Source organism: Ictalurus furcatus, chromosome 14 (assembly GCF_023375685.1).
Source record: "Ictalurus furcatus strain D&B chromosome 14, Billie_1.0, whole genome shotgun sequence".
NCBI lineage: Eukaryota > Metazoa > Chordata > Actinopteri > Siluriformes > Ictaluridae > Ictalurus > Ictalurus furcatus.
This window is the reverse complement of record NC_071268.1, coordinates 2,768,988-2,786,946: the sequence shown is the minus strand read 5'-3', so window position 1 is coordinate 2,786,946 and position 17,959 is coordinate 2,768,988. Positions and strand designations below refer to the sequence as shown.

At 41.6% G+C, this 17,959-nt stretch overlaps 1 protein-coding gene across 1 annotated transcript in view; it reads left to right on the top strand.

Moving 5' to 3' along the window:
- The first annotated feature begins 684 nt into the window (after positions 1–684).
- dennd6b (DENN/MADD domain containing 6B) overlaps positions 685–17,959 on the top strand; it is a 33,991-nt gene continuing 16,716 nt past the window's right edge. Inside the window, exons 1-5 of the mRNA XM_053641407.1 lie at positions 685–1,036; positions 12,868–12,906; positions 12,999–13,041; positions 16,861–16,976; positions 17,093–17,173. Coding sequence (XP_053497382.1) covers positions 893–1,036; positions 12,868–12,906; positions 12,999–13,041; positions 16,861–16,976; positions 17,093–17,173 — 423 coding nt within the window. The 5' untranslated portion in view covers positions 685–892. The remainder of the gene's footprint in view (positions 1,037–12,867; positions 12,907–12,998; positions 13,042–16,860; positions 16,977–17,092; positions 17,174–17,959) is intronic.

Sequence of the window (17,959 nt, the reverse complement as noted above, 5' to 3'; positions counted from 1 at the left end):
TCAAAAGCAGTGGAACGGGACAATGGCTTTATGAAATTCAGTGAGGAGCAGGGGCAAAGACACCCCCAAGAAATAGGACGTGAGAGGAATCAAGACTGATTTTAAAACTTAGTACAGATAGTACAGAATATGGAAACACAAAACATGCCAATGTGCTTTCTATCAAAAGGAAAAGAAAGAGAGAGGGAAGGAGAGAGACAGAGAGAAAGATGGAGAGAGAGGAAAGGAGGAGAGAGAGGGAGGGAGAGACAGAGGGTGGTAGGTGTGTCTCACCCAAGGTATGGGCGTGTCGAAAGGTATGGGCGTGTCGAAAGGTCTTTTCAATTGGTCGCGAAAGCTGTCTGTTCCACTGAGTTTAAACGCTATTGACCAACAGGTTTATTAACAGTTTAACTTGTAATACAACTAAGATTTACAAGTGTATGTTTCTCTGTAATTTCACTGCAAGTGCCTGCAAACTAAAAACGTGAGTTTTTTTTTTTTACCGAGAAGTAATAAATTAATGGAAATACTGGAAGCGTTGATCATCTTCTTCCTGACGAAAGCAAATGACGTTTCTATATGCTTAACGCTGATTGGCCAACGCAGTTCCAAGTCAGAAGCTCTTTTCACCAATGAGAAACCTTTAGACATATTTAGACACGCCCCTACTTTAGAAACGCCCATTTTCTCCGACCTGCAGCTCCCTATCTCCCTGGCCCAGGCTCATGGCTCCCCCGCGTCCCTGTGTATGAGAAATATATATAAGCGGTACACAAAATGGATGGATGGAAATAATCTCTGTGTTTTAGGAAACATCCTGGTCCAGCAGTAGGTGGCGGTAACTGAAAGCCCGCACTAAAGCAAGAAAGAAAGAGAAGAAATGTGGGGTAAAAACGGCGTTTAAGTTGTAATGGATCGCTTTGACGGCCAAAACAAAAGCACGGAGTCGAAAGTCAGGAATGCGTTGAGCTCGGTGCCATGGGCGCGTTTCTCCGCTTGGCTCGAGTGTGTGTGTGTTGTTACCTTCGACCTCGAGCTCGGACAAGCCATAGAGGTGAGTGGATGTGAGGGTTATATTTATCCACACGCAGTGTTACTGCACTCACATCACTGACGCATGACAGACGGCTTACAGTGGATTCATAGAGCAGTACACACAGGTAGAAAAGTGACCCTGGCCAGAAAACTGCCGAGGGTGTCCATATACATCACTGTGCCAATGTTGTGCTAATCAAGGCCTCGGGAAGGGAGCTGAGGGTACTGAGGATGCTGAGGGTACTGATGTACTGAGGATTCTGAGGGTACTGAGGATGCTGAGGGTACTGAGGATGCTGAGGGTACTGATGTACTGAGGATTCTGAGGGTACTGAGGATGCTGCTGGTACTGTGGATTCTGCTGGTACTGATGTACTGAGGATGCAGTGGGTACTGAGGATTCTGGAGGTACTGAGGATGCTGTGGGTACCAAAGGTACTGAAGGTGTGCTGCACAACAATACATGTGTTGTGTTTCTTTATTCTGTACATGAACAATTAAAAAGTGTGAGAATCAAGTCTTCAGGGCAGAGGAATTTGTTTTTCAGTTTCTCTTTTTTAGACCCATTCTCATTCCCTCACAGGAGGTAGAGAGAGAGAGAGAGAGAGAGAGAGAAGAAATTCGCCTGTGGTGTGCAGTAGTCTGTTGAGGTACAGGTGTGAATGTTAGATGGGACACAGCTCTGTCCCTGGCGCTGAATATGAATAATACTGTACCGTTTTCTGTAGAGCATTTTTGGGCTGCTCTACACACAGACTCGTCCATGATGGACTGTCTGATTCAAAACAGTATGCAGCAGGTGATGCGTGTGTCCGAGCGGCTGGAGAGCAGAATACACAGACTGGAATCCTCCAAATGCAGATATGGTATGGTGTTGTTTTATAATGGACAGTTCATTATTTTTCCACATTAATTGTCACAACCCTATTGTAGGTACTGCTCTGTTTTCCTCCAAGATTTCATCGAACATGTGAGAGAGGCTGCTCTTGATTATACGTGCATGACTCTAATACTGTCTCAGATCTGATCCTTGGGATTTCTTTTATCTTGTTTAGATGATGCCAGTAATGCATCGTTTGTGAGTCTTAAATGGCTGCAGTGCTGAAGTACCTGTAACACCAAGAGACTAAAGTAGTATTTAAATTTTACATCATCCACTTATCAAGTAATTAATCCCCTTCTTATTATGAAACACTGTACATTACACATAGACTAGCCTAGATATCAACACACACACAGACACACACACACACACACACACACACACTTTTCAGTAATCGTACATTCCTGCCTTTATAGTGTGGCTCTAGCAAGGTAGCAACAGAGTAGAGATGCTCAGTCTCTCTGCTTTTCAGAGTCAATCCTCATTTTCATGTGTGTGCACAGTAATCACAGGTATAACATCATCTAGAGATGCAGATGAGGTGCTAAATTCCTCTAACAGCTCCTCAAAAGGGGGTAACACTGTTAAGGATTTAACAGTCCACATTGGTATTTAGTGTGTCTGGTAGGACACAGGATCTGTGTCTGAATGAGAAGCCTCTCTATTCCACCTTGTTTGCACATCTTGGTGAAGTTCATCTAATGCTTTTTGATGATACATCATTATCTCTTGAGAAAACACGAACTTGGCTCTTGTAAATTCGTCATGATTTGAATCTCTTCTATAGCTTCCGTGATCAATGTGTGAAAATTTTATTTTGCCTGTAGCTCCAATTTTTGCACAGTAAATCTTTGTCTTTATCTAATGACATCAGACACGCATCTGAGATCCAAAGCTCAGATGTGAAACTCTTTGCTTTGACACTATTCAAACATTTTGAGATAAATTTATACTTCATTATACTTATCAGGGACGACTATGTCAGATGTGAAGTGTCAGTTTGGCAGTGTATGGTGTGTGTATGTCTGTGTGTGTGTGTGTGTCTGTGTGTATATATGTGTGTAATGTGTGTGTATATGTATGGGGCTGTGTGTGTATGTGTGTGTGTGTGTGTGTGTGTGTGTACATGATGGGTTGAGGTCAAGGCTCTGTACAGGACACTCAAGTTCTCTAGTTCTTCCACTCCAGCCTTGGCTAACCAAGAACAGGTTTGAGCCTCTGAGTTCCAGTGAAGGGAAATTGTAATGGTACAGAATACAAAGACATTCTATACAGTTGTGTGCTTTTAACAGTTTCAGGAAGAATTATGGGGGGGGGGATGATGGTCAGGTGTCCACATACAGTCCCTTCCAAAAGTACTGGAACAGCAAGGCCAATTCTATTATTTTCACAATCCTTTGAAGACATTTGGTTTTGAGATCAAACGACGGATATGAGATGACCGATCAGAATTTCAGCTTTCATTTACTTATATTTACATCTAGATGTGTTAAACAACTTAGAACCTGGCACATTTTCTTTGAACCCACTCATTTTTTTAAGTGATCAAAAATATTGGAACATGTGACTGATACGTGTTTCTTGCTGTCCAGGTGTGTCCTGTTAAATTGATTGTTAAAGAATTAATAGCTCTGAATGTCTACTTTTAGTTTGAGCCCTAGATTTTGCCTGTGAAGACTGCAATTGTTATTAAAAAGGATAAGCCAACATGAAGACGTCTATGAGAGAAAAACAAGCCGTTTTGAAGCTGACAAAAGAGGGAAAATATCAGAGCCATTGCACAGACATTGGGCATAGCCAATACAACAATTTGGAATGTCCTGAAAAAGAAAGAAACAACAAACAGACATGGAAGAGGTTGGCCAGAGAAAACAACTGCAGTTGATGACAGAAATATTGTGAGAGCTGTGAAGATAAACCCAAAAACAACAGTTAGAGACATCACCAACAACCTTCACAGGGCAGGGTGAAGTTATCACAAAGCACTGTTCAAAACAGACTTTTTAGAGCAGAAATATAGAGGCCATACCACAAGACACAGACCACTCATCAGCAGTAAGAATCAGAACGCCAGACTGGAATTTGCAAAGAAATACAGAGATAAGCCACAAAAACTTTGGAACCCAGATCAACCGCTACCAAGCCACCAGCTTCATGCAGTTATTGCAAGCAAGGGATGTGGAACCAAATATTAAGTATTGTTTACTTGAATTTACTTTAATACTATCTGTTCCATTACTTTTGCTTGCCTAAAAATTGGGTGGTCTGCCACCAAAGGTGCCATGTTTTAACTTGTTTAACACATTTAGGTGTAACAATGAGGAAATGAAAGCTGAAATTCTCATCTATGGTCCCATATTCATCTTTTAATCGCAAACCCAATTGTCTTCTATGTATAGCAAAAACAATTGAATTGGCCTTGCTGTTCCAATACTTTCAGAGGGGACTTTACTTTTGGCCAAATAGTTTATAGAGTGTCTATTCTGTATATATGTATATATCTCACCAAACAGGCTACACAGATACTAGTCCAGGCTCTTGTCATATCAAAACGACTACTGCAACACACTACTCTCAGGCCTCCCAGCCAGTTCTATCAAACCCCTTCAGATGATTCAGAATGCCGCAGCATGCCTCGTCTTCAACCAGCCCAAAAGGATCCATTTCACACCCCTCCTCATCTCCCTCCACTGGCTTCCTGTAGCCGCCCATATCAAATTCAAGGCCTTGATGCTCACCTACAAGACCTTGTCTGGAACAGCACCCTCCTACCTCAACTCTCTCATGAAGGCTTACGTTCCCTCACGCAATCTGCGATCGGTTAACGACCGACGCTTAGTACTGCCTACTCAGCATGTTCAAGCTCCCTTTCCAGAACCTTCACACTAACTGTCCCTCAGTGGTGTAATGAACTTCCAACCTCAATCCGGACCGCATAATCTCTCACCATCTTCAAAAAACAGCTAAAGACCCACCTCTTCCTTAAACACCTAACTAACCCCTAAAATGTCAACCCCACATTATCCAAAAAAATAAACCAAAAAAACCCACCTACTCTGGCACTTACACCTCAACTCTGTGCACAAGACTTCCAGCTTGATGCATGCATAGATATGGAAAATCTAAATGCCGTGTTAGCCGTTGTTGCTAGCTGCTACAACATGCAACTGCCACATTAGGAGTGGCTGTGGCTGAGGTGGTAGAGCAGGTTGTCCACTAATCGCAAGGTTGGCTGTTTGATTCCAGGCCCACATGCCTCCACATGCCGAAAGTCCTTGGGCAAGACACTGAAACCCAAGTTGCTCCCGTTGGTGGGCTAGCACCTTGCATGGCAGCTCTGCTACCATTGGTGTGTGAGTGTGTGTGGGAATGGGTGAATGAGAAACAGTATAAAGCTCTTTGTAGAACCGCTAAGGTGAAAAGGCAGTATATAAGTGCAGACCATTTATTCAATTCGGTTTTATTTGTATAGAGCTTTTAACAACAGACATTGTCCCAAAGTATCTTTATAGAAATATATAAATTCAGGATATAGATTTTCAGTGTATGAATTTATGCCTAATGAGCAGCCAGAGGCGATGGTAGCGAGGAAAAACTCCCTGAGACGATGCCTTGAGAGGAACCAGACTCAAAAGGGAACCCGTCCTCATCTGGGTAACAACGGATAGTGCGATTGTAAATAAATAAATAAATCCCTTCTATAAATGTGCTGATACTACATGCTCAAATGCCACCAGGAAAATTCATTGCAATTTTTACATGAAGTCTGTTTTGTTGAACTTCTCCACTGTTCACTGATGGAGATTTGAGTGCAAAACTGTTTGTGGCAGTTGTAGTCCTAGACATCATAGCATAACTGTTCATATGAATTGAGGTCCAAAGCCATCTTATGGTTTTTCAGTGGTACCATCCTCAGTAATCTCATTGATCTTTAGGCTGCACCCTGTGGGGACATCCTCAGCATCAGCATGCGACTTCCAATTGATGAGAACTTGAACCGGAAGTAGGACGTTGGGATGGATCAGGCAGGTCCAGAGAGCAGAAGGGTTCAGGATCACTTACATCTCAGGAGTATCATGTGTAGCTCGACAGAAAGAGCGAGGGAGAAAGCGGGAAACAGAGGGAGCGATTGTTAGGTATTCTTATTGCCCCATAATGGTTAAGGACAATGTACTTTATGTGAGTGAAAGCAGGGACTCCAGCAAGACTAGCTATGACAGCATAACTAAAAGGGCCAGAAGGTAACACAGACATGAGGGTGTTCTGGGACATAAGGCGACCAGCCACAACAACCATCAACAAACATGGGTGAACGTGTGAGGGGGGGGGGGGGGGGGGGGGGGGGGGGGGGGCGACAACATCCAAACATCCCAGTTCACCACAACACTCTATACCTGTGAGCCTCTAGATCTGCTCCTTTTCCTAAGAAAAAAACTATTCACAAAAAAGCTTGAGTAAACAAAAGTTTTCAGCCTGGATTTAAACACTGAGACTGTGTCTGAGTCCCGAACACTAACTGGAAGGTTGTTCCATAACTGTGGCGCTTTGTAAGAGAAAGCTTTTCCCCCTGCTGTAGCCTTCACTATTCGAGGTACCAACAAATAGCCTGCACCTTTTGATCAAAGTAGGCGTGGTGGATCATAAAAGACCAGAAGTTCGCTCTGGTAGTATGGCGCAAGTTTGTTTAGTGCTTTATAGATCAATAGTATGGGAGCCAATGCAGTGTGGATAAGATCGGGGTGATGTGGTCGTATCTTCTGGTTCTAGTAAGGACTCTAGCAGCTGCATTCTGGACTAACTGGAGTTTGTTTATGCTCCTACTGGAACATCCAGACAGAAAGGCGTTGCAATAATCTAATCTAGAGGTGACGAATGCATGAACTAATTTATCTGCATCGTGTAGTGACATTATATTTCTTATCTTAGCAATATTTCTGAGCTGAAAGAAGAATATCTCAGTAATATTATCTACATGAGCATCAAATGAAAGACTGCAGTCAATAATCACACCAAGGTCTTTTACTCCTGAACATGAAGCAGAAAGCTTAACCAGCGCTGTCTCTGTGCTATGATGAGGCCTAAATCCTGACTGATACATTTCATCAATGTTATTCCTACGTAGGTAAGAGCAAAGCTGCTGTGCTACAACCATTTCTAAGATCTTTGAGATAAAGGGGAGATTTGATATTGGCCTATAGCTGGACAGTTGACAGGGGTGGAGGTCAGGTTTTGTAATCAGGGGTTTGATAACTGCTAGTTTAAATTATTTAGGTACACAGCCAGTGCTAAGGGAAGAATTGATTATTTTTAGAAGGGGTTTGATTACTTATATATATAATGTGCATGCTCGTGAAAAAATAAGTACACCCCATGGAAATTGGTGGCTTTTTTGACATTTTAACAAGCAAACATTTTATCCACTTTGAAACAGTGCCTATTAATAAAGTTGATATACTTAAACAAAACCACAAGGAAACAGCTTTTAAAAAATTTATTCAACAGAGATATTAATAGACGTGATATTCTTCTATGGATTAAGAAAGTACACCCTTGGCCTCAGAAGCTAGTGTTGCCCCCTTTAGCAGAAATAACTTCTTGTAGCTGTTTTGCATAATTGTCCACCAGGCTTGCTGGAATTTTTGACCACTCTTACATGCAATATTCTTTAAGTTGCAAGATGTTTGAGGGTTTTCTTGCATGTACTGCCATTTCAAATCCCCCTACAACATTTCAGTGGGATTCAAATCCGGGCTTTGGCTAGGCCATTCCATAACCCTCCATTTATTTTTGAGCCATTCATTGGTGCATCTGCTAGCGTGCTTAGGATCATTATCCTGTTTAAAGGCCCACTTTTGGTTCAACTTCAACTTCCGGACAGATGGTCTTACATTATCTTCAAGCACGCTTTGATATGATGCAGAACTCATATTTGAATCAGTGAATGCAAGCTGTCCAGTCCCTGTATGATAAATGTAGGGGTGTACTTACTTTTTCTGTGTGACTGATCTGTTTTTTTTTGTTCATTTAAATTGTGAAAACTACTACAGACTGTCAATTTTATGTGCCATTTAATAGTGTATCACCTTTATTAATAGGCACTGTTTCAATGAAGATCAAATGTTTGTTGTCCAAATATGTCAACAAAACCAACAGTTTCCATAGGGTGTACTTATTTTTTCACATGACTGTGTATATACACAAAAGAATCTGAGGCTGTCATGGGCACAGACACACCCAAAATTGGACAGTTGAAGATTAGAAGGAAAAAAAATCACCTGGTCTTTTTCCAGTCTTCAGATGTACAGTTTTGGTAAGTCTGTGCTCATGATAGCCTCTTGTATGGTGTATGTATGGTACATACTGTACATATGAGTCTCTCCGTATGGATGTCTCTCCATACCTTGCAGCCACGATGGATGTGGGCTTGCACAGAGGGGACAGCATGGTATGGACAGGATGGTAAAAGGGTCCGAGGTTTCTTCATTTGGGGCGAACTAGTGTGAGAGGGCATCAGGCTTCTTACAACTGGGTTGGTAGGTGATAGTGAAATTAAACCACCCAAATAACAGGGCCCAGTGTGCCTGGTGGGAGTTGAGGCATTGGGTGTAGACCGGGTTTTATGGTTGGTCCAGACAATAAGGGGCTGCTCAGGTCCCTCGAGCCAGTAACTCCACTATTCCATGGCTAACTTCACAGCTAGCAACTCAGGATTCCCCACATCGTTTTGCATGGGAGAAGCAATGAGAAAAGAAGGTGCAAGGGTGAAGTTTCTGGTTGGGTACTGAACACTGGGAGAACACTGCATCCACACTCGAATTGGAAGCATCCATCTCCATGCTGAATTGCCATGATGGATCCGGTTGGTTAAGCACAGGGGCAGAGGTGAATTGCTCCTTGAGCTTAGTGAAGGTGGCTTAGGGTTCTACATGAAGGGAGTGGAGGTGGAGGTGAGCCTAGTGAGGGGTGCCGTGTCCCGGCTGTAGTCCCTGATGAAGTGGCAGTAGAAATTTGCAAACCCTAGGAAACGTTGGAGCTGCTTCAGAGTACTTTGTCTGGGCCACTCGACAGTGCCTCAGATCTTCTCCAGTGTCGGTCTTGACTCATCTGACGTACCCCAGAAGGTGACTGAGTAGGCATAGAACTCACATTTTTCCACTTTGACAAACCGGTGGTTCTCCAGAAGTCTCTGTAGGATTTGACGGTGGGTGTAATTGGTGGGTGTAAATGGTATATGGTCTGCACTTGTATAGCGCCTTTAAACCTTAGCAGTTCTACAAAGCCCTTACACACATTCTCACACACACACATGCACACCTATGACAGCAGAGCTGCCATGTAAGGCACTAGCCTGCCATTGGGAGCAACGTGGGGTTCAGTGTCTTGCCCAAGGATGTGGTGCCATGTGGGCCAGGACCTTGTGATTAGTGTGCTCGGTTGGCGTTCAAGAGAAAATCAAGATGTCATCCAGGTACACAAAAACAGATCTGTTCAGGAAGTCTCGGAGTATGTCATTGACGAGGGCTTGGAAGGCTGCTGGAGCTGGTGAGGCCGACCAAGTATTCGAAGTGTGCCCAGGGGGGTGTTAAACACCGTCTTCCATTCATCCCCCTCTCTGATCCTGACCAGATGGTACACGTTCTGCAGGTCCAATTTGGTAAAAGTGGTGGATCCGTGCAGGTGCTCGAAGGCAGAAATAAAGAGAAGCAGGGGAGTACTTGTTTTTTTACCATGATGCTATTCAGGCCCTGGTAATCAATAGAAGGACAGAGGTACCTACCTTTTTTGACCACAAAGAAGAAGCTGGTGCCCATGAAGGAGGAGGAAGGTCGGATGATACCGGCTGCGAGGGAGTCATTGTATATTTTTTTCCATGGCCTCTCTGTCCGGATGGGACAGATTATACAGCCGGCTGGATGGTAGGGTGCCACACTGTGGGACCCTTGGCGGAGGGAGAGCAGGCATTTGGCAGCCTCCTTCCCTTCCCTCCTCCCCCAGGGCTGAATGAGGGGGACCTGGTTCCATGATGGCCGGATTGTTCTGTTAAGAATACAGGAACGAGAGGACCTAGAAGCAGAACACGGACTCAGTACAAGGTTAAAGGGGTTTTATATCAGACTTGAGGGAGTGTGGGAAAAGAGTGAGACAATTGTGTAGTCAAGGTCGGGATTCAAACACAAGTCCTCTGTGTGGAGTTCGGGTGTGTAGTCGATGCACCACAGAGGAGGGGCAGCAAGGCGGGGAGTGAGCAGATTTGAGTGTTGGCGAAGAGGGGGCTCAAACTTGGGTTGGCGGCATGAAAGCTGAATGGGTGAGCCACGAGGAAGGTGAGGTGGGGCTGGGCGTAGAAGGAAGTGAGCCAGCTGTGAGCCAAGGATTGGGTGAGCAGTGAACCTGGAACGTGAAGAGAAAAACACAGAATGAGCAACAGGATACACAACAGGAAAATCACTAGACAATAACCACGGAAATCAAAAGCGAGGAAAGCCGGAAGTGTAAGGCACTGAAGCCAGAACAATCTGGCGATGAGTGGCTGAAGGATTTATATACGCTGCAGATATTAGATGAGTAGATAAGAAACAGGTGTGATCAATGCTGCAAACAGGTGAGGCGTGAAGTGGAGTGCTACGCTCAGACACAAATGCACACAAACAGAAACAAGAGAGAGAAAACACTGGAAACACAAGGAAAACAGGGAAACACAGGGAAATGCACAGGAGCTCCGGCCCGGACCATGTCAAAGTACGACTGAGCATACAAAAATTTGTTGCTGGTGTATAGTGATCCTACAGTGCACACTTGCACAAACAAAAATACAAAATATAGTCATAAAAAACCTAGCGACAACTACCGTAAAGTGCAAGCATAACATAATCTAATGACCACTCACACAGAACACACTGCAAACATAAGACATTCTTAAAAACCATTCACACAGAACACTTAACACATATTAAGTCATATTATAGTGCAGTGATTGTTCAGTTTCTTAGAACAGTGGTTCCCAAACTTTTCCAGGGCAAGGCCCCCCAAATGGCGTTAACATTTGACCGAGGCCCCCCTTTTGCAAGATGTCTTTAAAACACATTAAAAATACAGACTTCTGAATATATCCCCCTTTTTTATTAATAATTACATCTTTACATTACATTACATTAGGAATTGATTGTGTGTGTGTGTGTGTGGTTGTCTGAGAGGAGAATTTATTTTTCACACCAAATTGTTGAGGCCCCCCGGGCGCCCCCTGGCGGCCCCCACTTTGGAAACCACTGTCTTAGAAAACAGTAGATGGATTCCACAGTAAATAAATAAATTGTACATGGTATTGGTATTGCACGTGTGTATGATATTGAACAAAGAAAGGGGAAAAGGTGTAGTGTAAATGTAATAAATAGGGAATTAATTGAGGTTTATGGGAGGGTGTTTATAATCTTTGTAGCTGCTTGGGAAAAAACAATTCTGGTGCATGGAATTTCTTGTCTTGATTAGTCTGTTGCACCTCCAGAGGGTAGGAGTCTGATCAGGCTGTGTATGGAGTGTGAGGGGTCCTTCATTATTCAGTTTCCTTACACGGGACATGTACAGGTCCTGGAGGGAGAGCAGGTTGGTCCTGATGTTGCACTCTGCCTACCTTTTGAAGTATGCACTTGAAATTTAAAATAATGAAATTTTTAGAAAAAGAATTTATAACTGTTGCAAAAAAGATTCTTGTGCAAACTGTGTCGGTGTCATTATAAAAGAGGTTACCACTGGTTGGCATCGTGGTGAAGGTGAAGGAGCTTCCTAAAGTTCTTGGGGACATCATTAAACAGCATTTGAGTGGAACATCAGCATCTGATGGCAAGATTAAGAAATTCAGTGTGTGATGGCGAGACCACATAGTAATTTCTGCAATCCACTCCAGTTTCAGTGAGAACTTGGATATCTCAAAACCAACTTCATATTTTAATAAAACAAAATCTTCATCCTGACAACCTGCTTAATGCATTAATTTCCTTTAGCCATCTCCTGCATGCTGCTGTAAGCTGCACTCCTGTCCTCTGTATTGTTTTCATTTATTTAGCTCAGCATTCAGAGTAGAAACAGGAGTAGGTGTGGCCTATGCCTTAGCTATGCCCATAGCTACTTAGCATATCGGATGAACTTGAAAATGAAAAGGCAAAGTGGAAAGTGAAACGTAAATGACAAGCAGTTGTTTCTAGTGATCATTTGCATTTCCCTTTTCCTTGTTGCTCTAACGGTGTATCCATTCTGAACACGGAACCACAGACTTTGCATTTGATTTTAGATTTTTTTTTTTTATTATTTGTTTTAATTTTATTTGTTTTAATTTGAATTTGTTTTGGTGCAGTGCACACTTGTTTGAATCTAATTTTGACTGATGAAATTGTGGCCCACTTTGGGCAAAGTAGATTTAATGGTGGATTAGAGTTAAACCAGCATTTGACAAGAGAATGAATGATTTTCAGTTAACGTTGTCTGACGTTGGCCCAACATTGGCAAGGTGGATTTTAAAGCTGGCTAAAAGCCTGTTGGCCCAGTGTTGTCCCGGTATATAAAATAATTTTGGGCCAGTATTGGTGACCAGTGTTGACCCAACAGAATGGTTAATGTTGGCTGAAAGTCTGGTGGCTAAGTCTTAGCATTGCCCCAACAGACATAATTTTGGCACTTAACCAAATGGAATGGCTGAAGTTGGGTTGACATTGGCCCAATGTCATTTTGCATTGTTTTACTCCCCATGGCCTTTATGTATGGTGTTGAGATTAATATGGGATTCAGCCATAGCAGAGTTACAAATGAGGCTAAATAAATAAATGTAGCACATTTTGCCATTTCATATCAGATTGTTTCATTGAAAATATATTGATTACCTATTGTTGTAAAATACATTGACTGCCTATCATTCCAGATAGCATAGTTTACTAGCATCTGTTACAACAGTGTTTGCCTTTTGTTTCTTCTCATAGTTGATCTACCCACATGATGCTAAGCTTACAGAGAAGGAGGTAAGTGCTTGATGTATGTGCAGTTTTATGATCATGACTAATTAGCTACACTATTCTATGTGTTTAAATTATTAATTTTTTTCCCCCTTCAGAAAACAAGCATATGCTACTTATCCTTTCCTGACTCATTTTCAGGTAAGTTCAGTTATGAGCAGAATTGTCAGATCTGTGATACAAAAGCAGCCCAATAACAAAATGAAAACAGGTAGTCAAAATCATGACTTCCATTACCAAATATACCGTAATTTTCACAAAGTAATATCATATAATAAATGTTTCTAATGAACCAATGCTAAAAAGACTATTTACATATGTAACTCTGATTCTATGGGCTCCAACAGGGATGGTGAGAATCACCTGGACACCTTTTTGTGTGCCTGTATATGCATGCCTAGATATCAGCATACCAGGTTACAAAATGACCAAATGACTTGGTGTTTGTTTGAAACCTGTTATCATACAGCCATTGCTCCCTGTAACATTCTTGCTGAGTTCCCCGTGGTTTTGAACGACAGGGAATCCTGGTGATTATCTAGTGTTCATAGAGCTACAGTTACATACATCAGTTCTATTCTATTTCACCCCTCAACAATTAGCTGTGATGAGAATAACTCATGCTACAGTGTCATGAGGAACCAACCCATTCTAGGACTGATTGGAAAGCTGTTCAGAGATGTCTGCCATACTCAGACTACCGGAATAGGTGATTTTAATCTTGTATCACACAAGTAGCAGCAACACAGATTTCCAGATTTGGCATGCCTCTAAGTAATACCAATGAGCAGGAGATGTTCCTCATAGAGTTGCATGTCCTGATAGGGGTCTGGCATCAGACCTGCCTGTAAACCAAAATGCTGGCCCACCACTTAGGGGGCCAGTTTCTGTTCAGACTAGGGAGCTCCTTGTGTCTTTTCCCCATAGCAGATGAACATACAATCTGTTAATTGAACCACTGTCATACAGTCTTTAGAGAGACCTGGTTAGGCGTCTTGAATTAGCTCATAAGAGGGATCTTAAGTGTAAGATTAAGATCCGGCTTGTAGGGGAGCCACAAATCCGACAAAGATGCTTTGCTTCCTTCAAAAGGCTGTGACTAGTTCCAAGGGGCCAAACCCATAAAGGCATGTTACCTGGTCGACTATGCCAAATCATTTTGTTTGTTTGGGATAACAGTACAGTGCTGTGAAAAAGTATTTGTCCCATCCTGATTTCTTCTTTTTTTGTGTATATCTCATACTAAATTGTTTCAGAAATTAAAACAAAAGCTAAGATTAAACAAAGACAATGTGAGTAAACACAAAACACAGTTTTTAAATTATAGTTATTTATTGTAACAAAAAAGTTCTCCAATACCAACTGGGACTGTGTGAAAATGTATTTGCCCTTGTAGTTACTAATTCCCGAAATCTGTGAAACTGCATTCAATCAAATCAACACTTAAATAAAACTTTTCGACAGCATGAAGTTGGTTAAACGGTCTTCCCAGTAACACACTATGCCAAAGTTGAAAGAAATTCCAAAAATGATGAGGAAGAAGGTGATTGAAATACATCAGTCTGAGAAGGGTTACAAAGCTATTTCTAAGGCTCTGGGACTCCAAAGAACCACAGTGAGAGCCATTATTTCCAAATGGAAAAACTCTGCATAGTAGTGACATTGGGCAAAAATGGTATCCATGGAAGAGTGGTGAGGTGAAAACCACTGCTAACCCAGAAGAACATTAAGCCTTGTCTGAATTTTGCCAAAACACACCTTGATGATCCTCAAACCTTTTGGGAGAATGTTCTGTGGACTGATGAGTCGAAAGTGGAACTGTTTGATACACAGGGGTCCCGTTACATCTGTCGTAAACCAAAGACTGAATTCCACAAAAAGAACATCATACCTACGGTCAAGCATGGTGGTGGCAGGGTGATGGTGTGGGGATGGTTTACTGCTTCAGGGCCTGGGCAACTTGCAGTAATTGAGGGAAACGAATTCTGCTCTCTACCAGAAAATCCTAAAGGAGAATATCCAGTCTTCAGTCCATAAGTTGAAATTCAAGCACAACTGGATTCTGCAGCATGACCGTGATCCAAAGCATAGCAGTAAGTCCACCTCTGAATGGCTAAAATACATAAATAAATAAATAAATAAAAGTTTTGGAGTGGCTTAGTCAAAGTCTTGAATTGAACCAGTTGAGATGATGTGGCAGTTCATTTATTACTGACATGACACTAAACAGAAAATCTTCTTTAATTATTCCACAATACATCATGTAACCGAGCTGATATTTCAGATGCGTATTAATGTACTGTTTCTCGTTCCTTTAACATACCAACAAAATAATTGCACCTCCTATACATAGTAATAGCGCCACCTGGTAGCAGGAAGTGACGCAGTTTATTGATTTTAGATAGCATTTACCATGGTTTGGCTTCAATTATTATGATTATGAGCAACTAGTGTGGCTGCATTTTTGATGCTTAGACCCTCCATTCACTGCTTTCATCTATATTTATTTTATTTTATATATTTATTTCCAAACATTTTTGCATTTTAATTTGCTTGATATGCTCATAAACTCACGAAACGTGGCACACATATCAGGGTCACATATCAAGTTCTGTCAAACGATTAGACCAGATAAAAGATTAGGTAAGAGTATCCAGTTTCCCTACTTGTACCAAATTTCATAGGCATATGAGTCTTCTTATAACAAACAATTTGCACCATCACATCCATTAACTTTGACCTACAGGAAGCCAGTCATTTTGGATTTTGTTCGATTTGACAGGCAGCAAACTTTTAAGTACTTCCATATGGTATTCTTAATGGTTGGCATCCATTTTAACCTTCATGATGACTGCCATGGATTCCCTCCATGTCACAGGTGATGATTAATAATATCATTAATAAGATCATTAATAAGATAAGACATGAATGGGACGAGTTAGTGTGATCGTCTGGAGCGTTTTGAAAGGGATGGGATCCTGCAGGCAGGTGGTGGGAGTGCTGGACAAGATCATTTGCAGGATCTCTTCTTTTGAGAGAGGAGAAAAACATGTCAAAGAAAGAGGAGGGGAATCCTGAATGTGTAGAGATAGAGATAATAGTGAAAGACTGGCATATTTTACAGATCTTCATCAGCAGTCAGGGAGGAGGGTGAAGGATGGGGCGGGGTGTTAAGAAGAGAAAAATAAAAGATGTTGTGGCGCTTGTGAGGATCATGTGCAGAGGTTTCCAGCTTTCGCTTGTAGATGGAGGTCTTAGCAGCTGTAGCCTCGGATGAGAACTTGGACAGGAGAGATCGATGTTAGAGGAGATCAGTATTAATTGTGATTTCATCCATATGGCATATGGGTCTTCCTAACAAAGTAATTTTTTTCTCTTTAACATTGTTGCCATGGTGAGGAGATCAATTAACATGTCACACCTCACAAACAGGAAGTATGGCATAAGTCCTCCATACATCATGCAGTGTTGCTCAAAGTTCACATGTATGTTCGAGAATGTTGTGTAATATATTCCTCATGCCAATACTGACTCATAAAGCAAACTGTTTGGTGCCTGGGCCTGCCAGTTGCTGCATGCAGCTATATTTATATTTTGCCATTCAGCCTTTTTTAAACATGAACAGCATTTATAGGTATTTAATAAAGGGGATAAAAGCAATCAATGAACAAAGTTTTATCGTATCTTTCTTAAATTAATAAGTTAAACAGGTTCTATGTAATAAGTTATTAAAGATTTTGAACATATTTGAACACGTACTATTAAAATATTTTTGTGTCCAATAAATAATGATGACCAATTTTTTTGACTTTGAGTTTCACTTTATATCTTACGTAGTTCTGTAAGAGGATGTCATATTACTGGTTTGGGTTAGCAGTGCTGATCCTGTCAGTGTTACGGTGCAAATGCTTTGCTTTTTTTATGCTGAAGTCACGTGTAGTGTAATTTGTCTCCCAACAGGATGCCTTGGGGACACACAGTTCAGTTTTAGGCTGCGGCAGTCTGTGGGACGAGTGAGAGACCTATGGTTTCGAGAGAATGATGCGTACAACCAGGAAGCACCACTAATACTGCAGGTTATTGCAAAACTATTGTATTACAAAAAATATATATATTCGTATATACAGAAAAATGTAACAGAATCTGTCATAGAGCTTTGTGACTGAGTGATCTATTTTTATCTTTTTGTTAGAAAGAGCTGGCTCACTTCTATGGCTATGTGTACTTTAGACAAGTAAAGGATGTCTCGGTCAAAAGGGGCTACTTTCAGAAGGTGAGTACATGAGATGATATAAACCTTTACTGCTGCATGCAGGAATCTTTTCATTACTGGCCTGAATGTCTTTAGTGTATGTCTAAAGCCGGTTGCACACTGTGCGATTTTTAATAGTCCTTTGCAACTGTTGTAAGACTGTACGAATGAACTGTACTGTACTGTACGAAAGCTGTAAGCCACGTCACACTGTAGGATCTCAGTTGTCATAAATGTCAGACTGTACCACAGTACAGACGCACGCAAGAAGACTAGGAGAAGCCACATTACAAGACCTCAAATCTTCTGACACTGGCAGAATTTAATCGGATAAAAATTTTGATCGCAACAGCCGTTAACCTGCTGTCGGTGAATGTGTCGAACTAGCGATCAAAGACTACTTTGGAATCTTTTAGGATTCTCTCCATTTGTCTCAGATGACCAAATCGTGGCCAGAATCGTTCAGTGTGAACCAGCTTAACAGTATGCGATTTGTAGTGCACTTTTTTCCGTGTTTGTTCCTGAATATTTGGTTTTATATATTTATATGAATAGACAAAAAGCAGCATCACTACATGTTCAAAGAAAAGAGCAGTGCCTGAGTTTTGACTGACTGCTTTCTTTGTTATAAATATGAATAAATCTACAGTCTGTATTGTTGTAGTGTATAGTTTTAGTGGCTGCCATGTTTTGAGAATGACAATGGCACAAATGCACCAAACTGAAGAATCCACTGAAATAGAGAAAATTATTCTGGAGTAAGTTCCAGAATTATTTACCATTAGTAAAGATGTTTGGGGTTTTTGT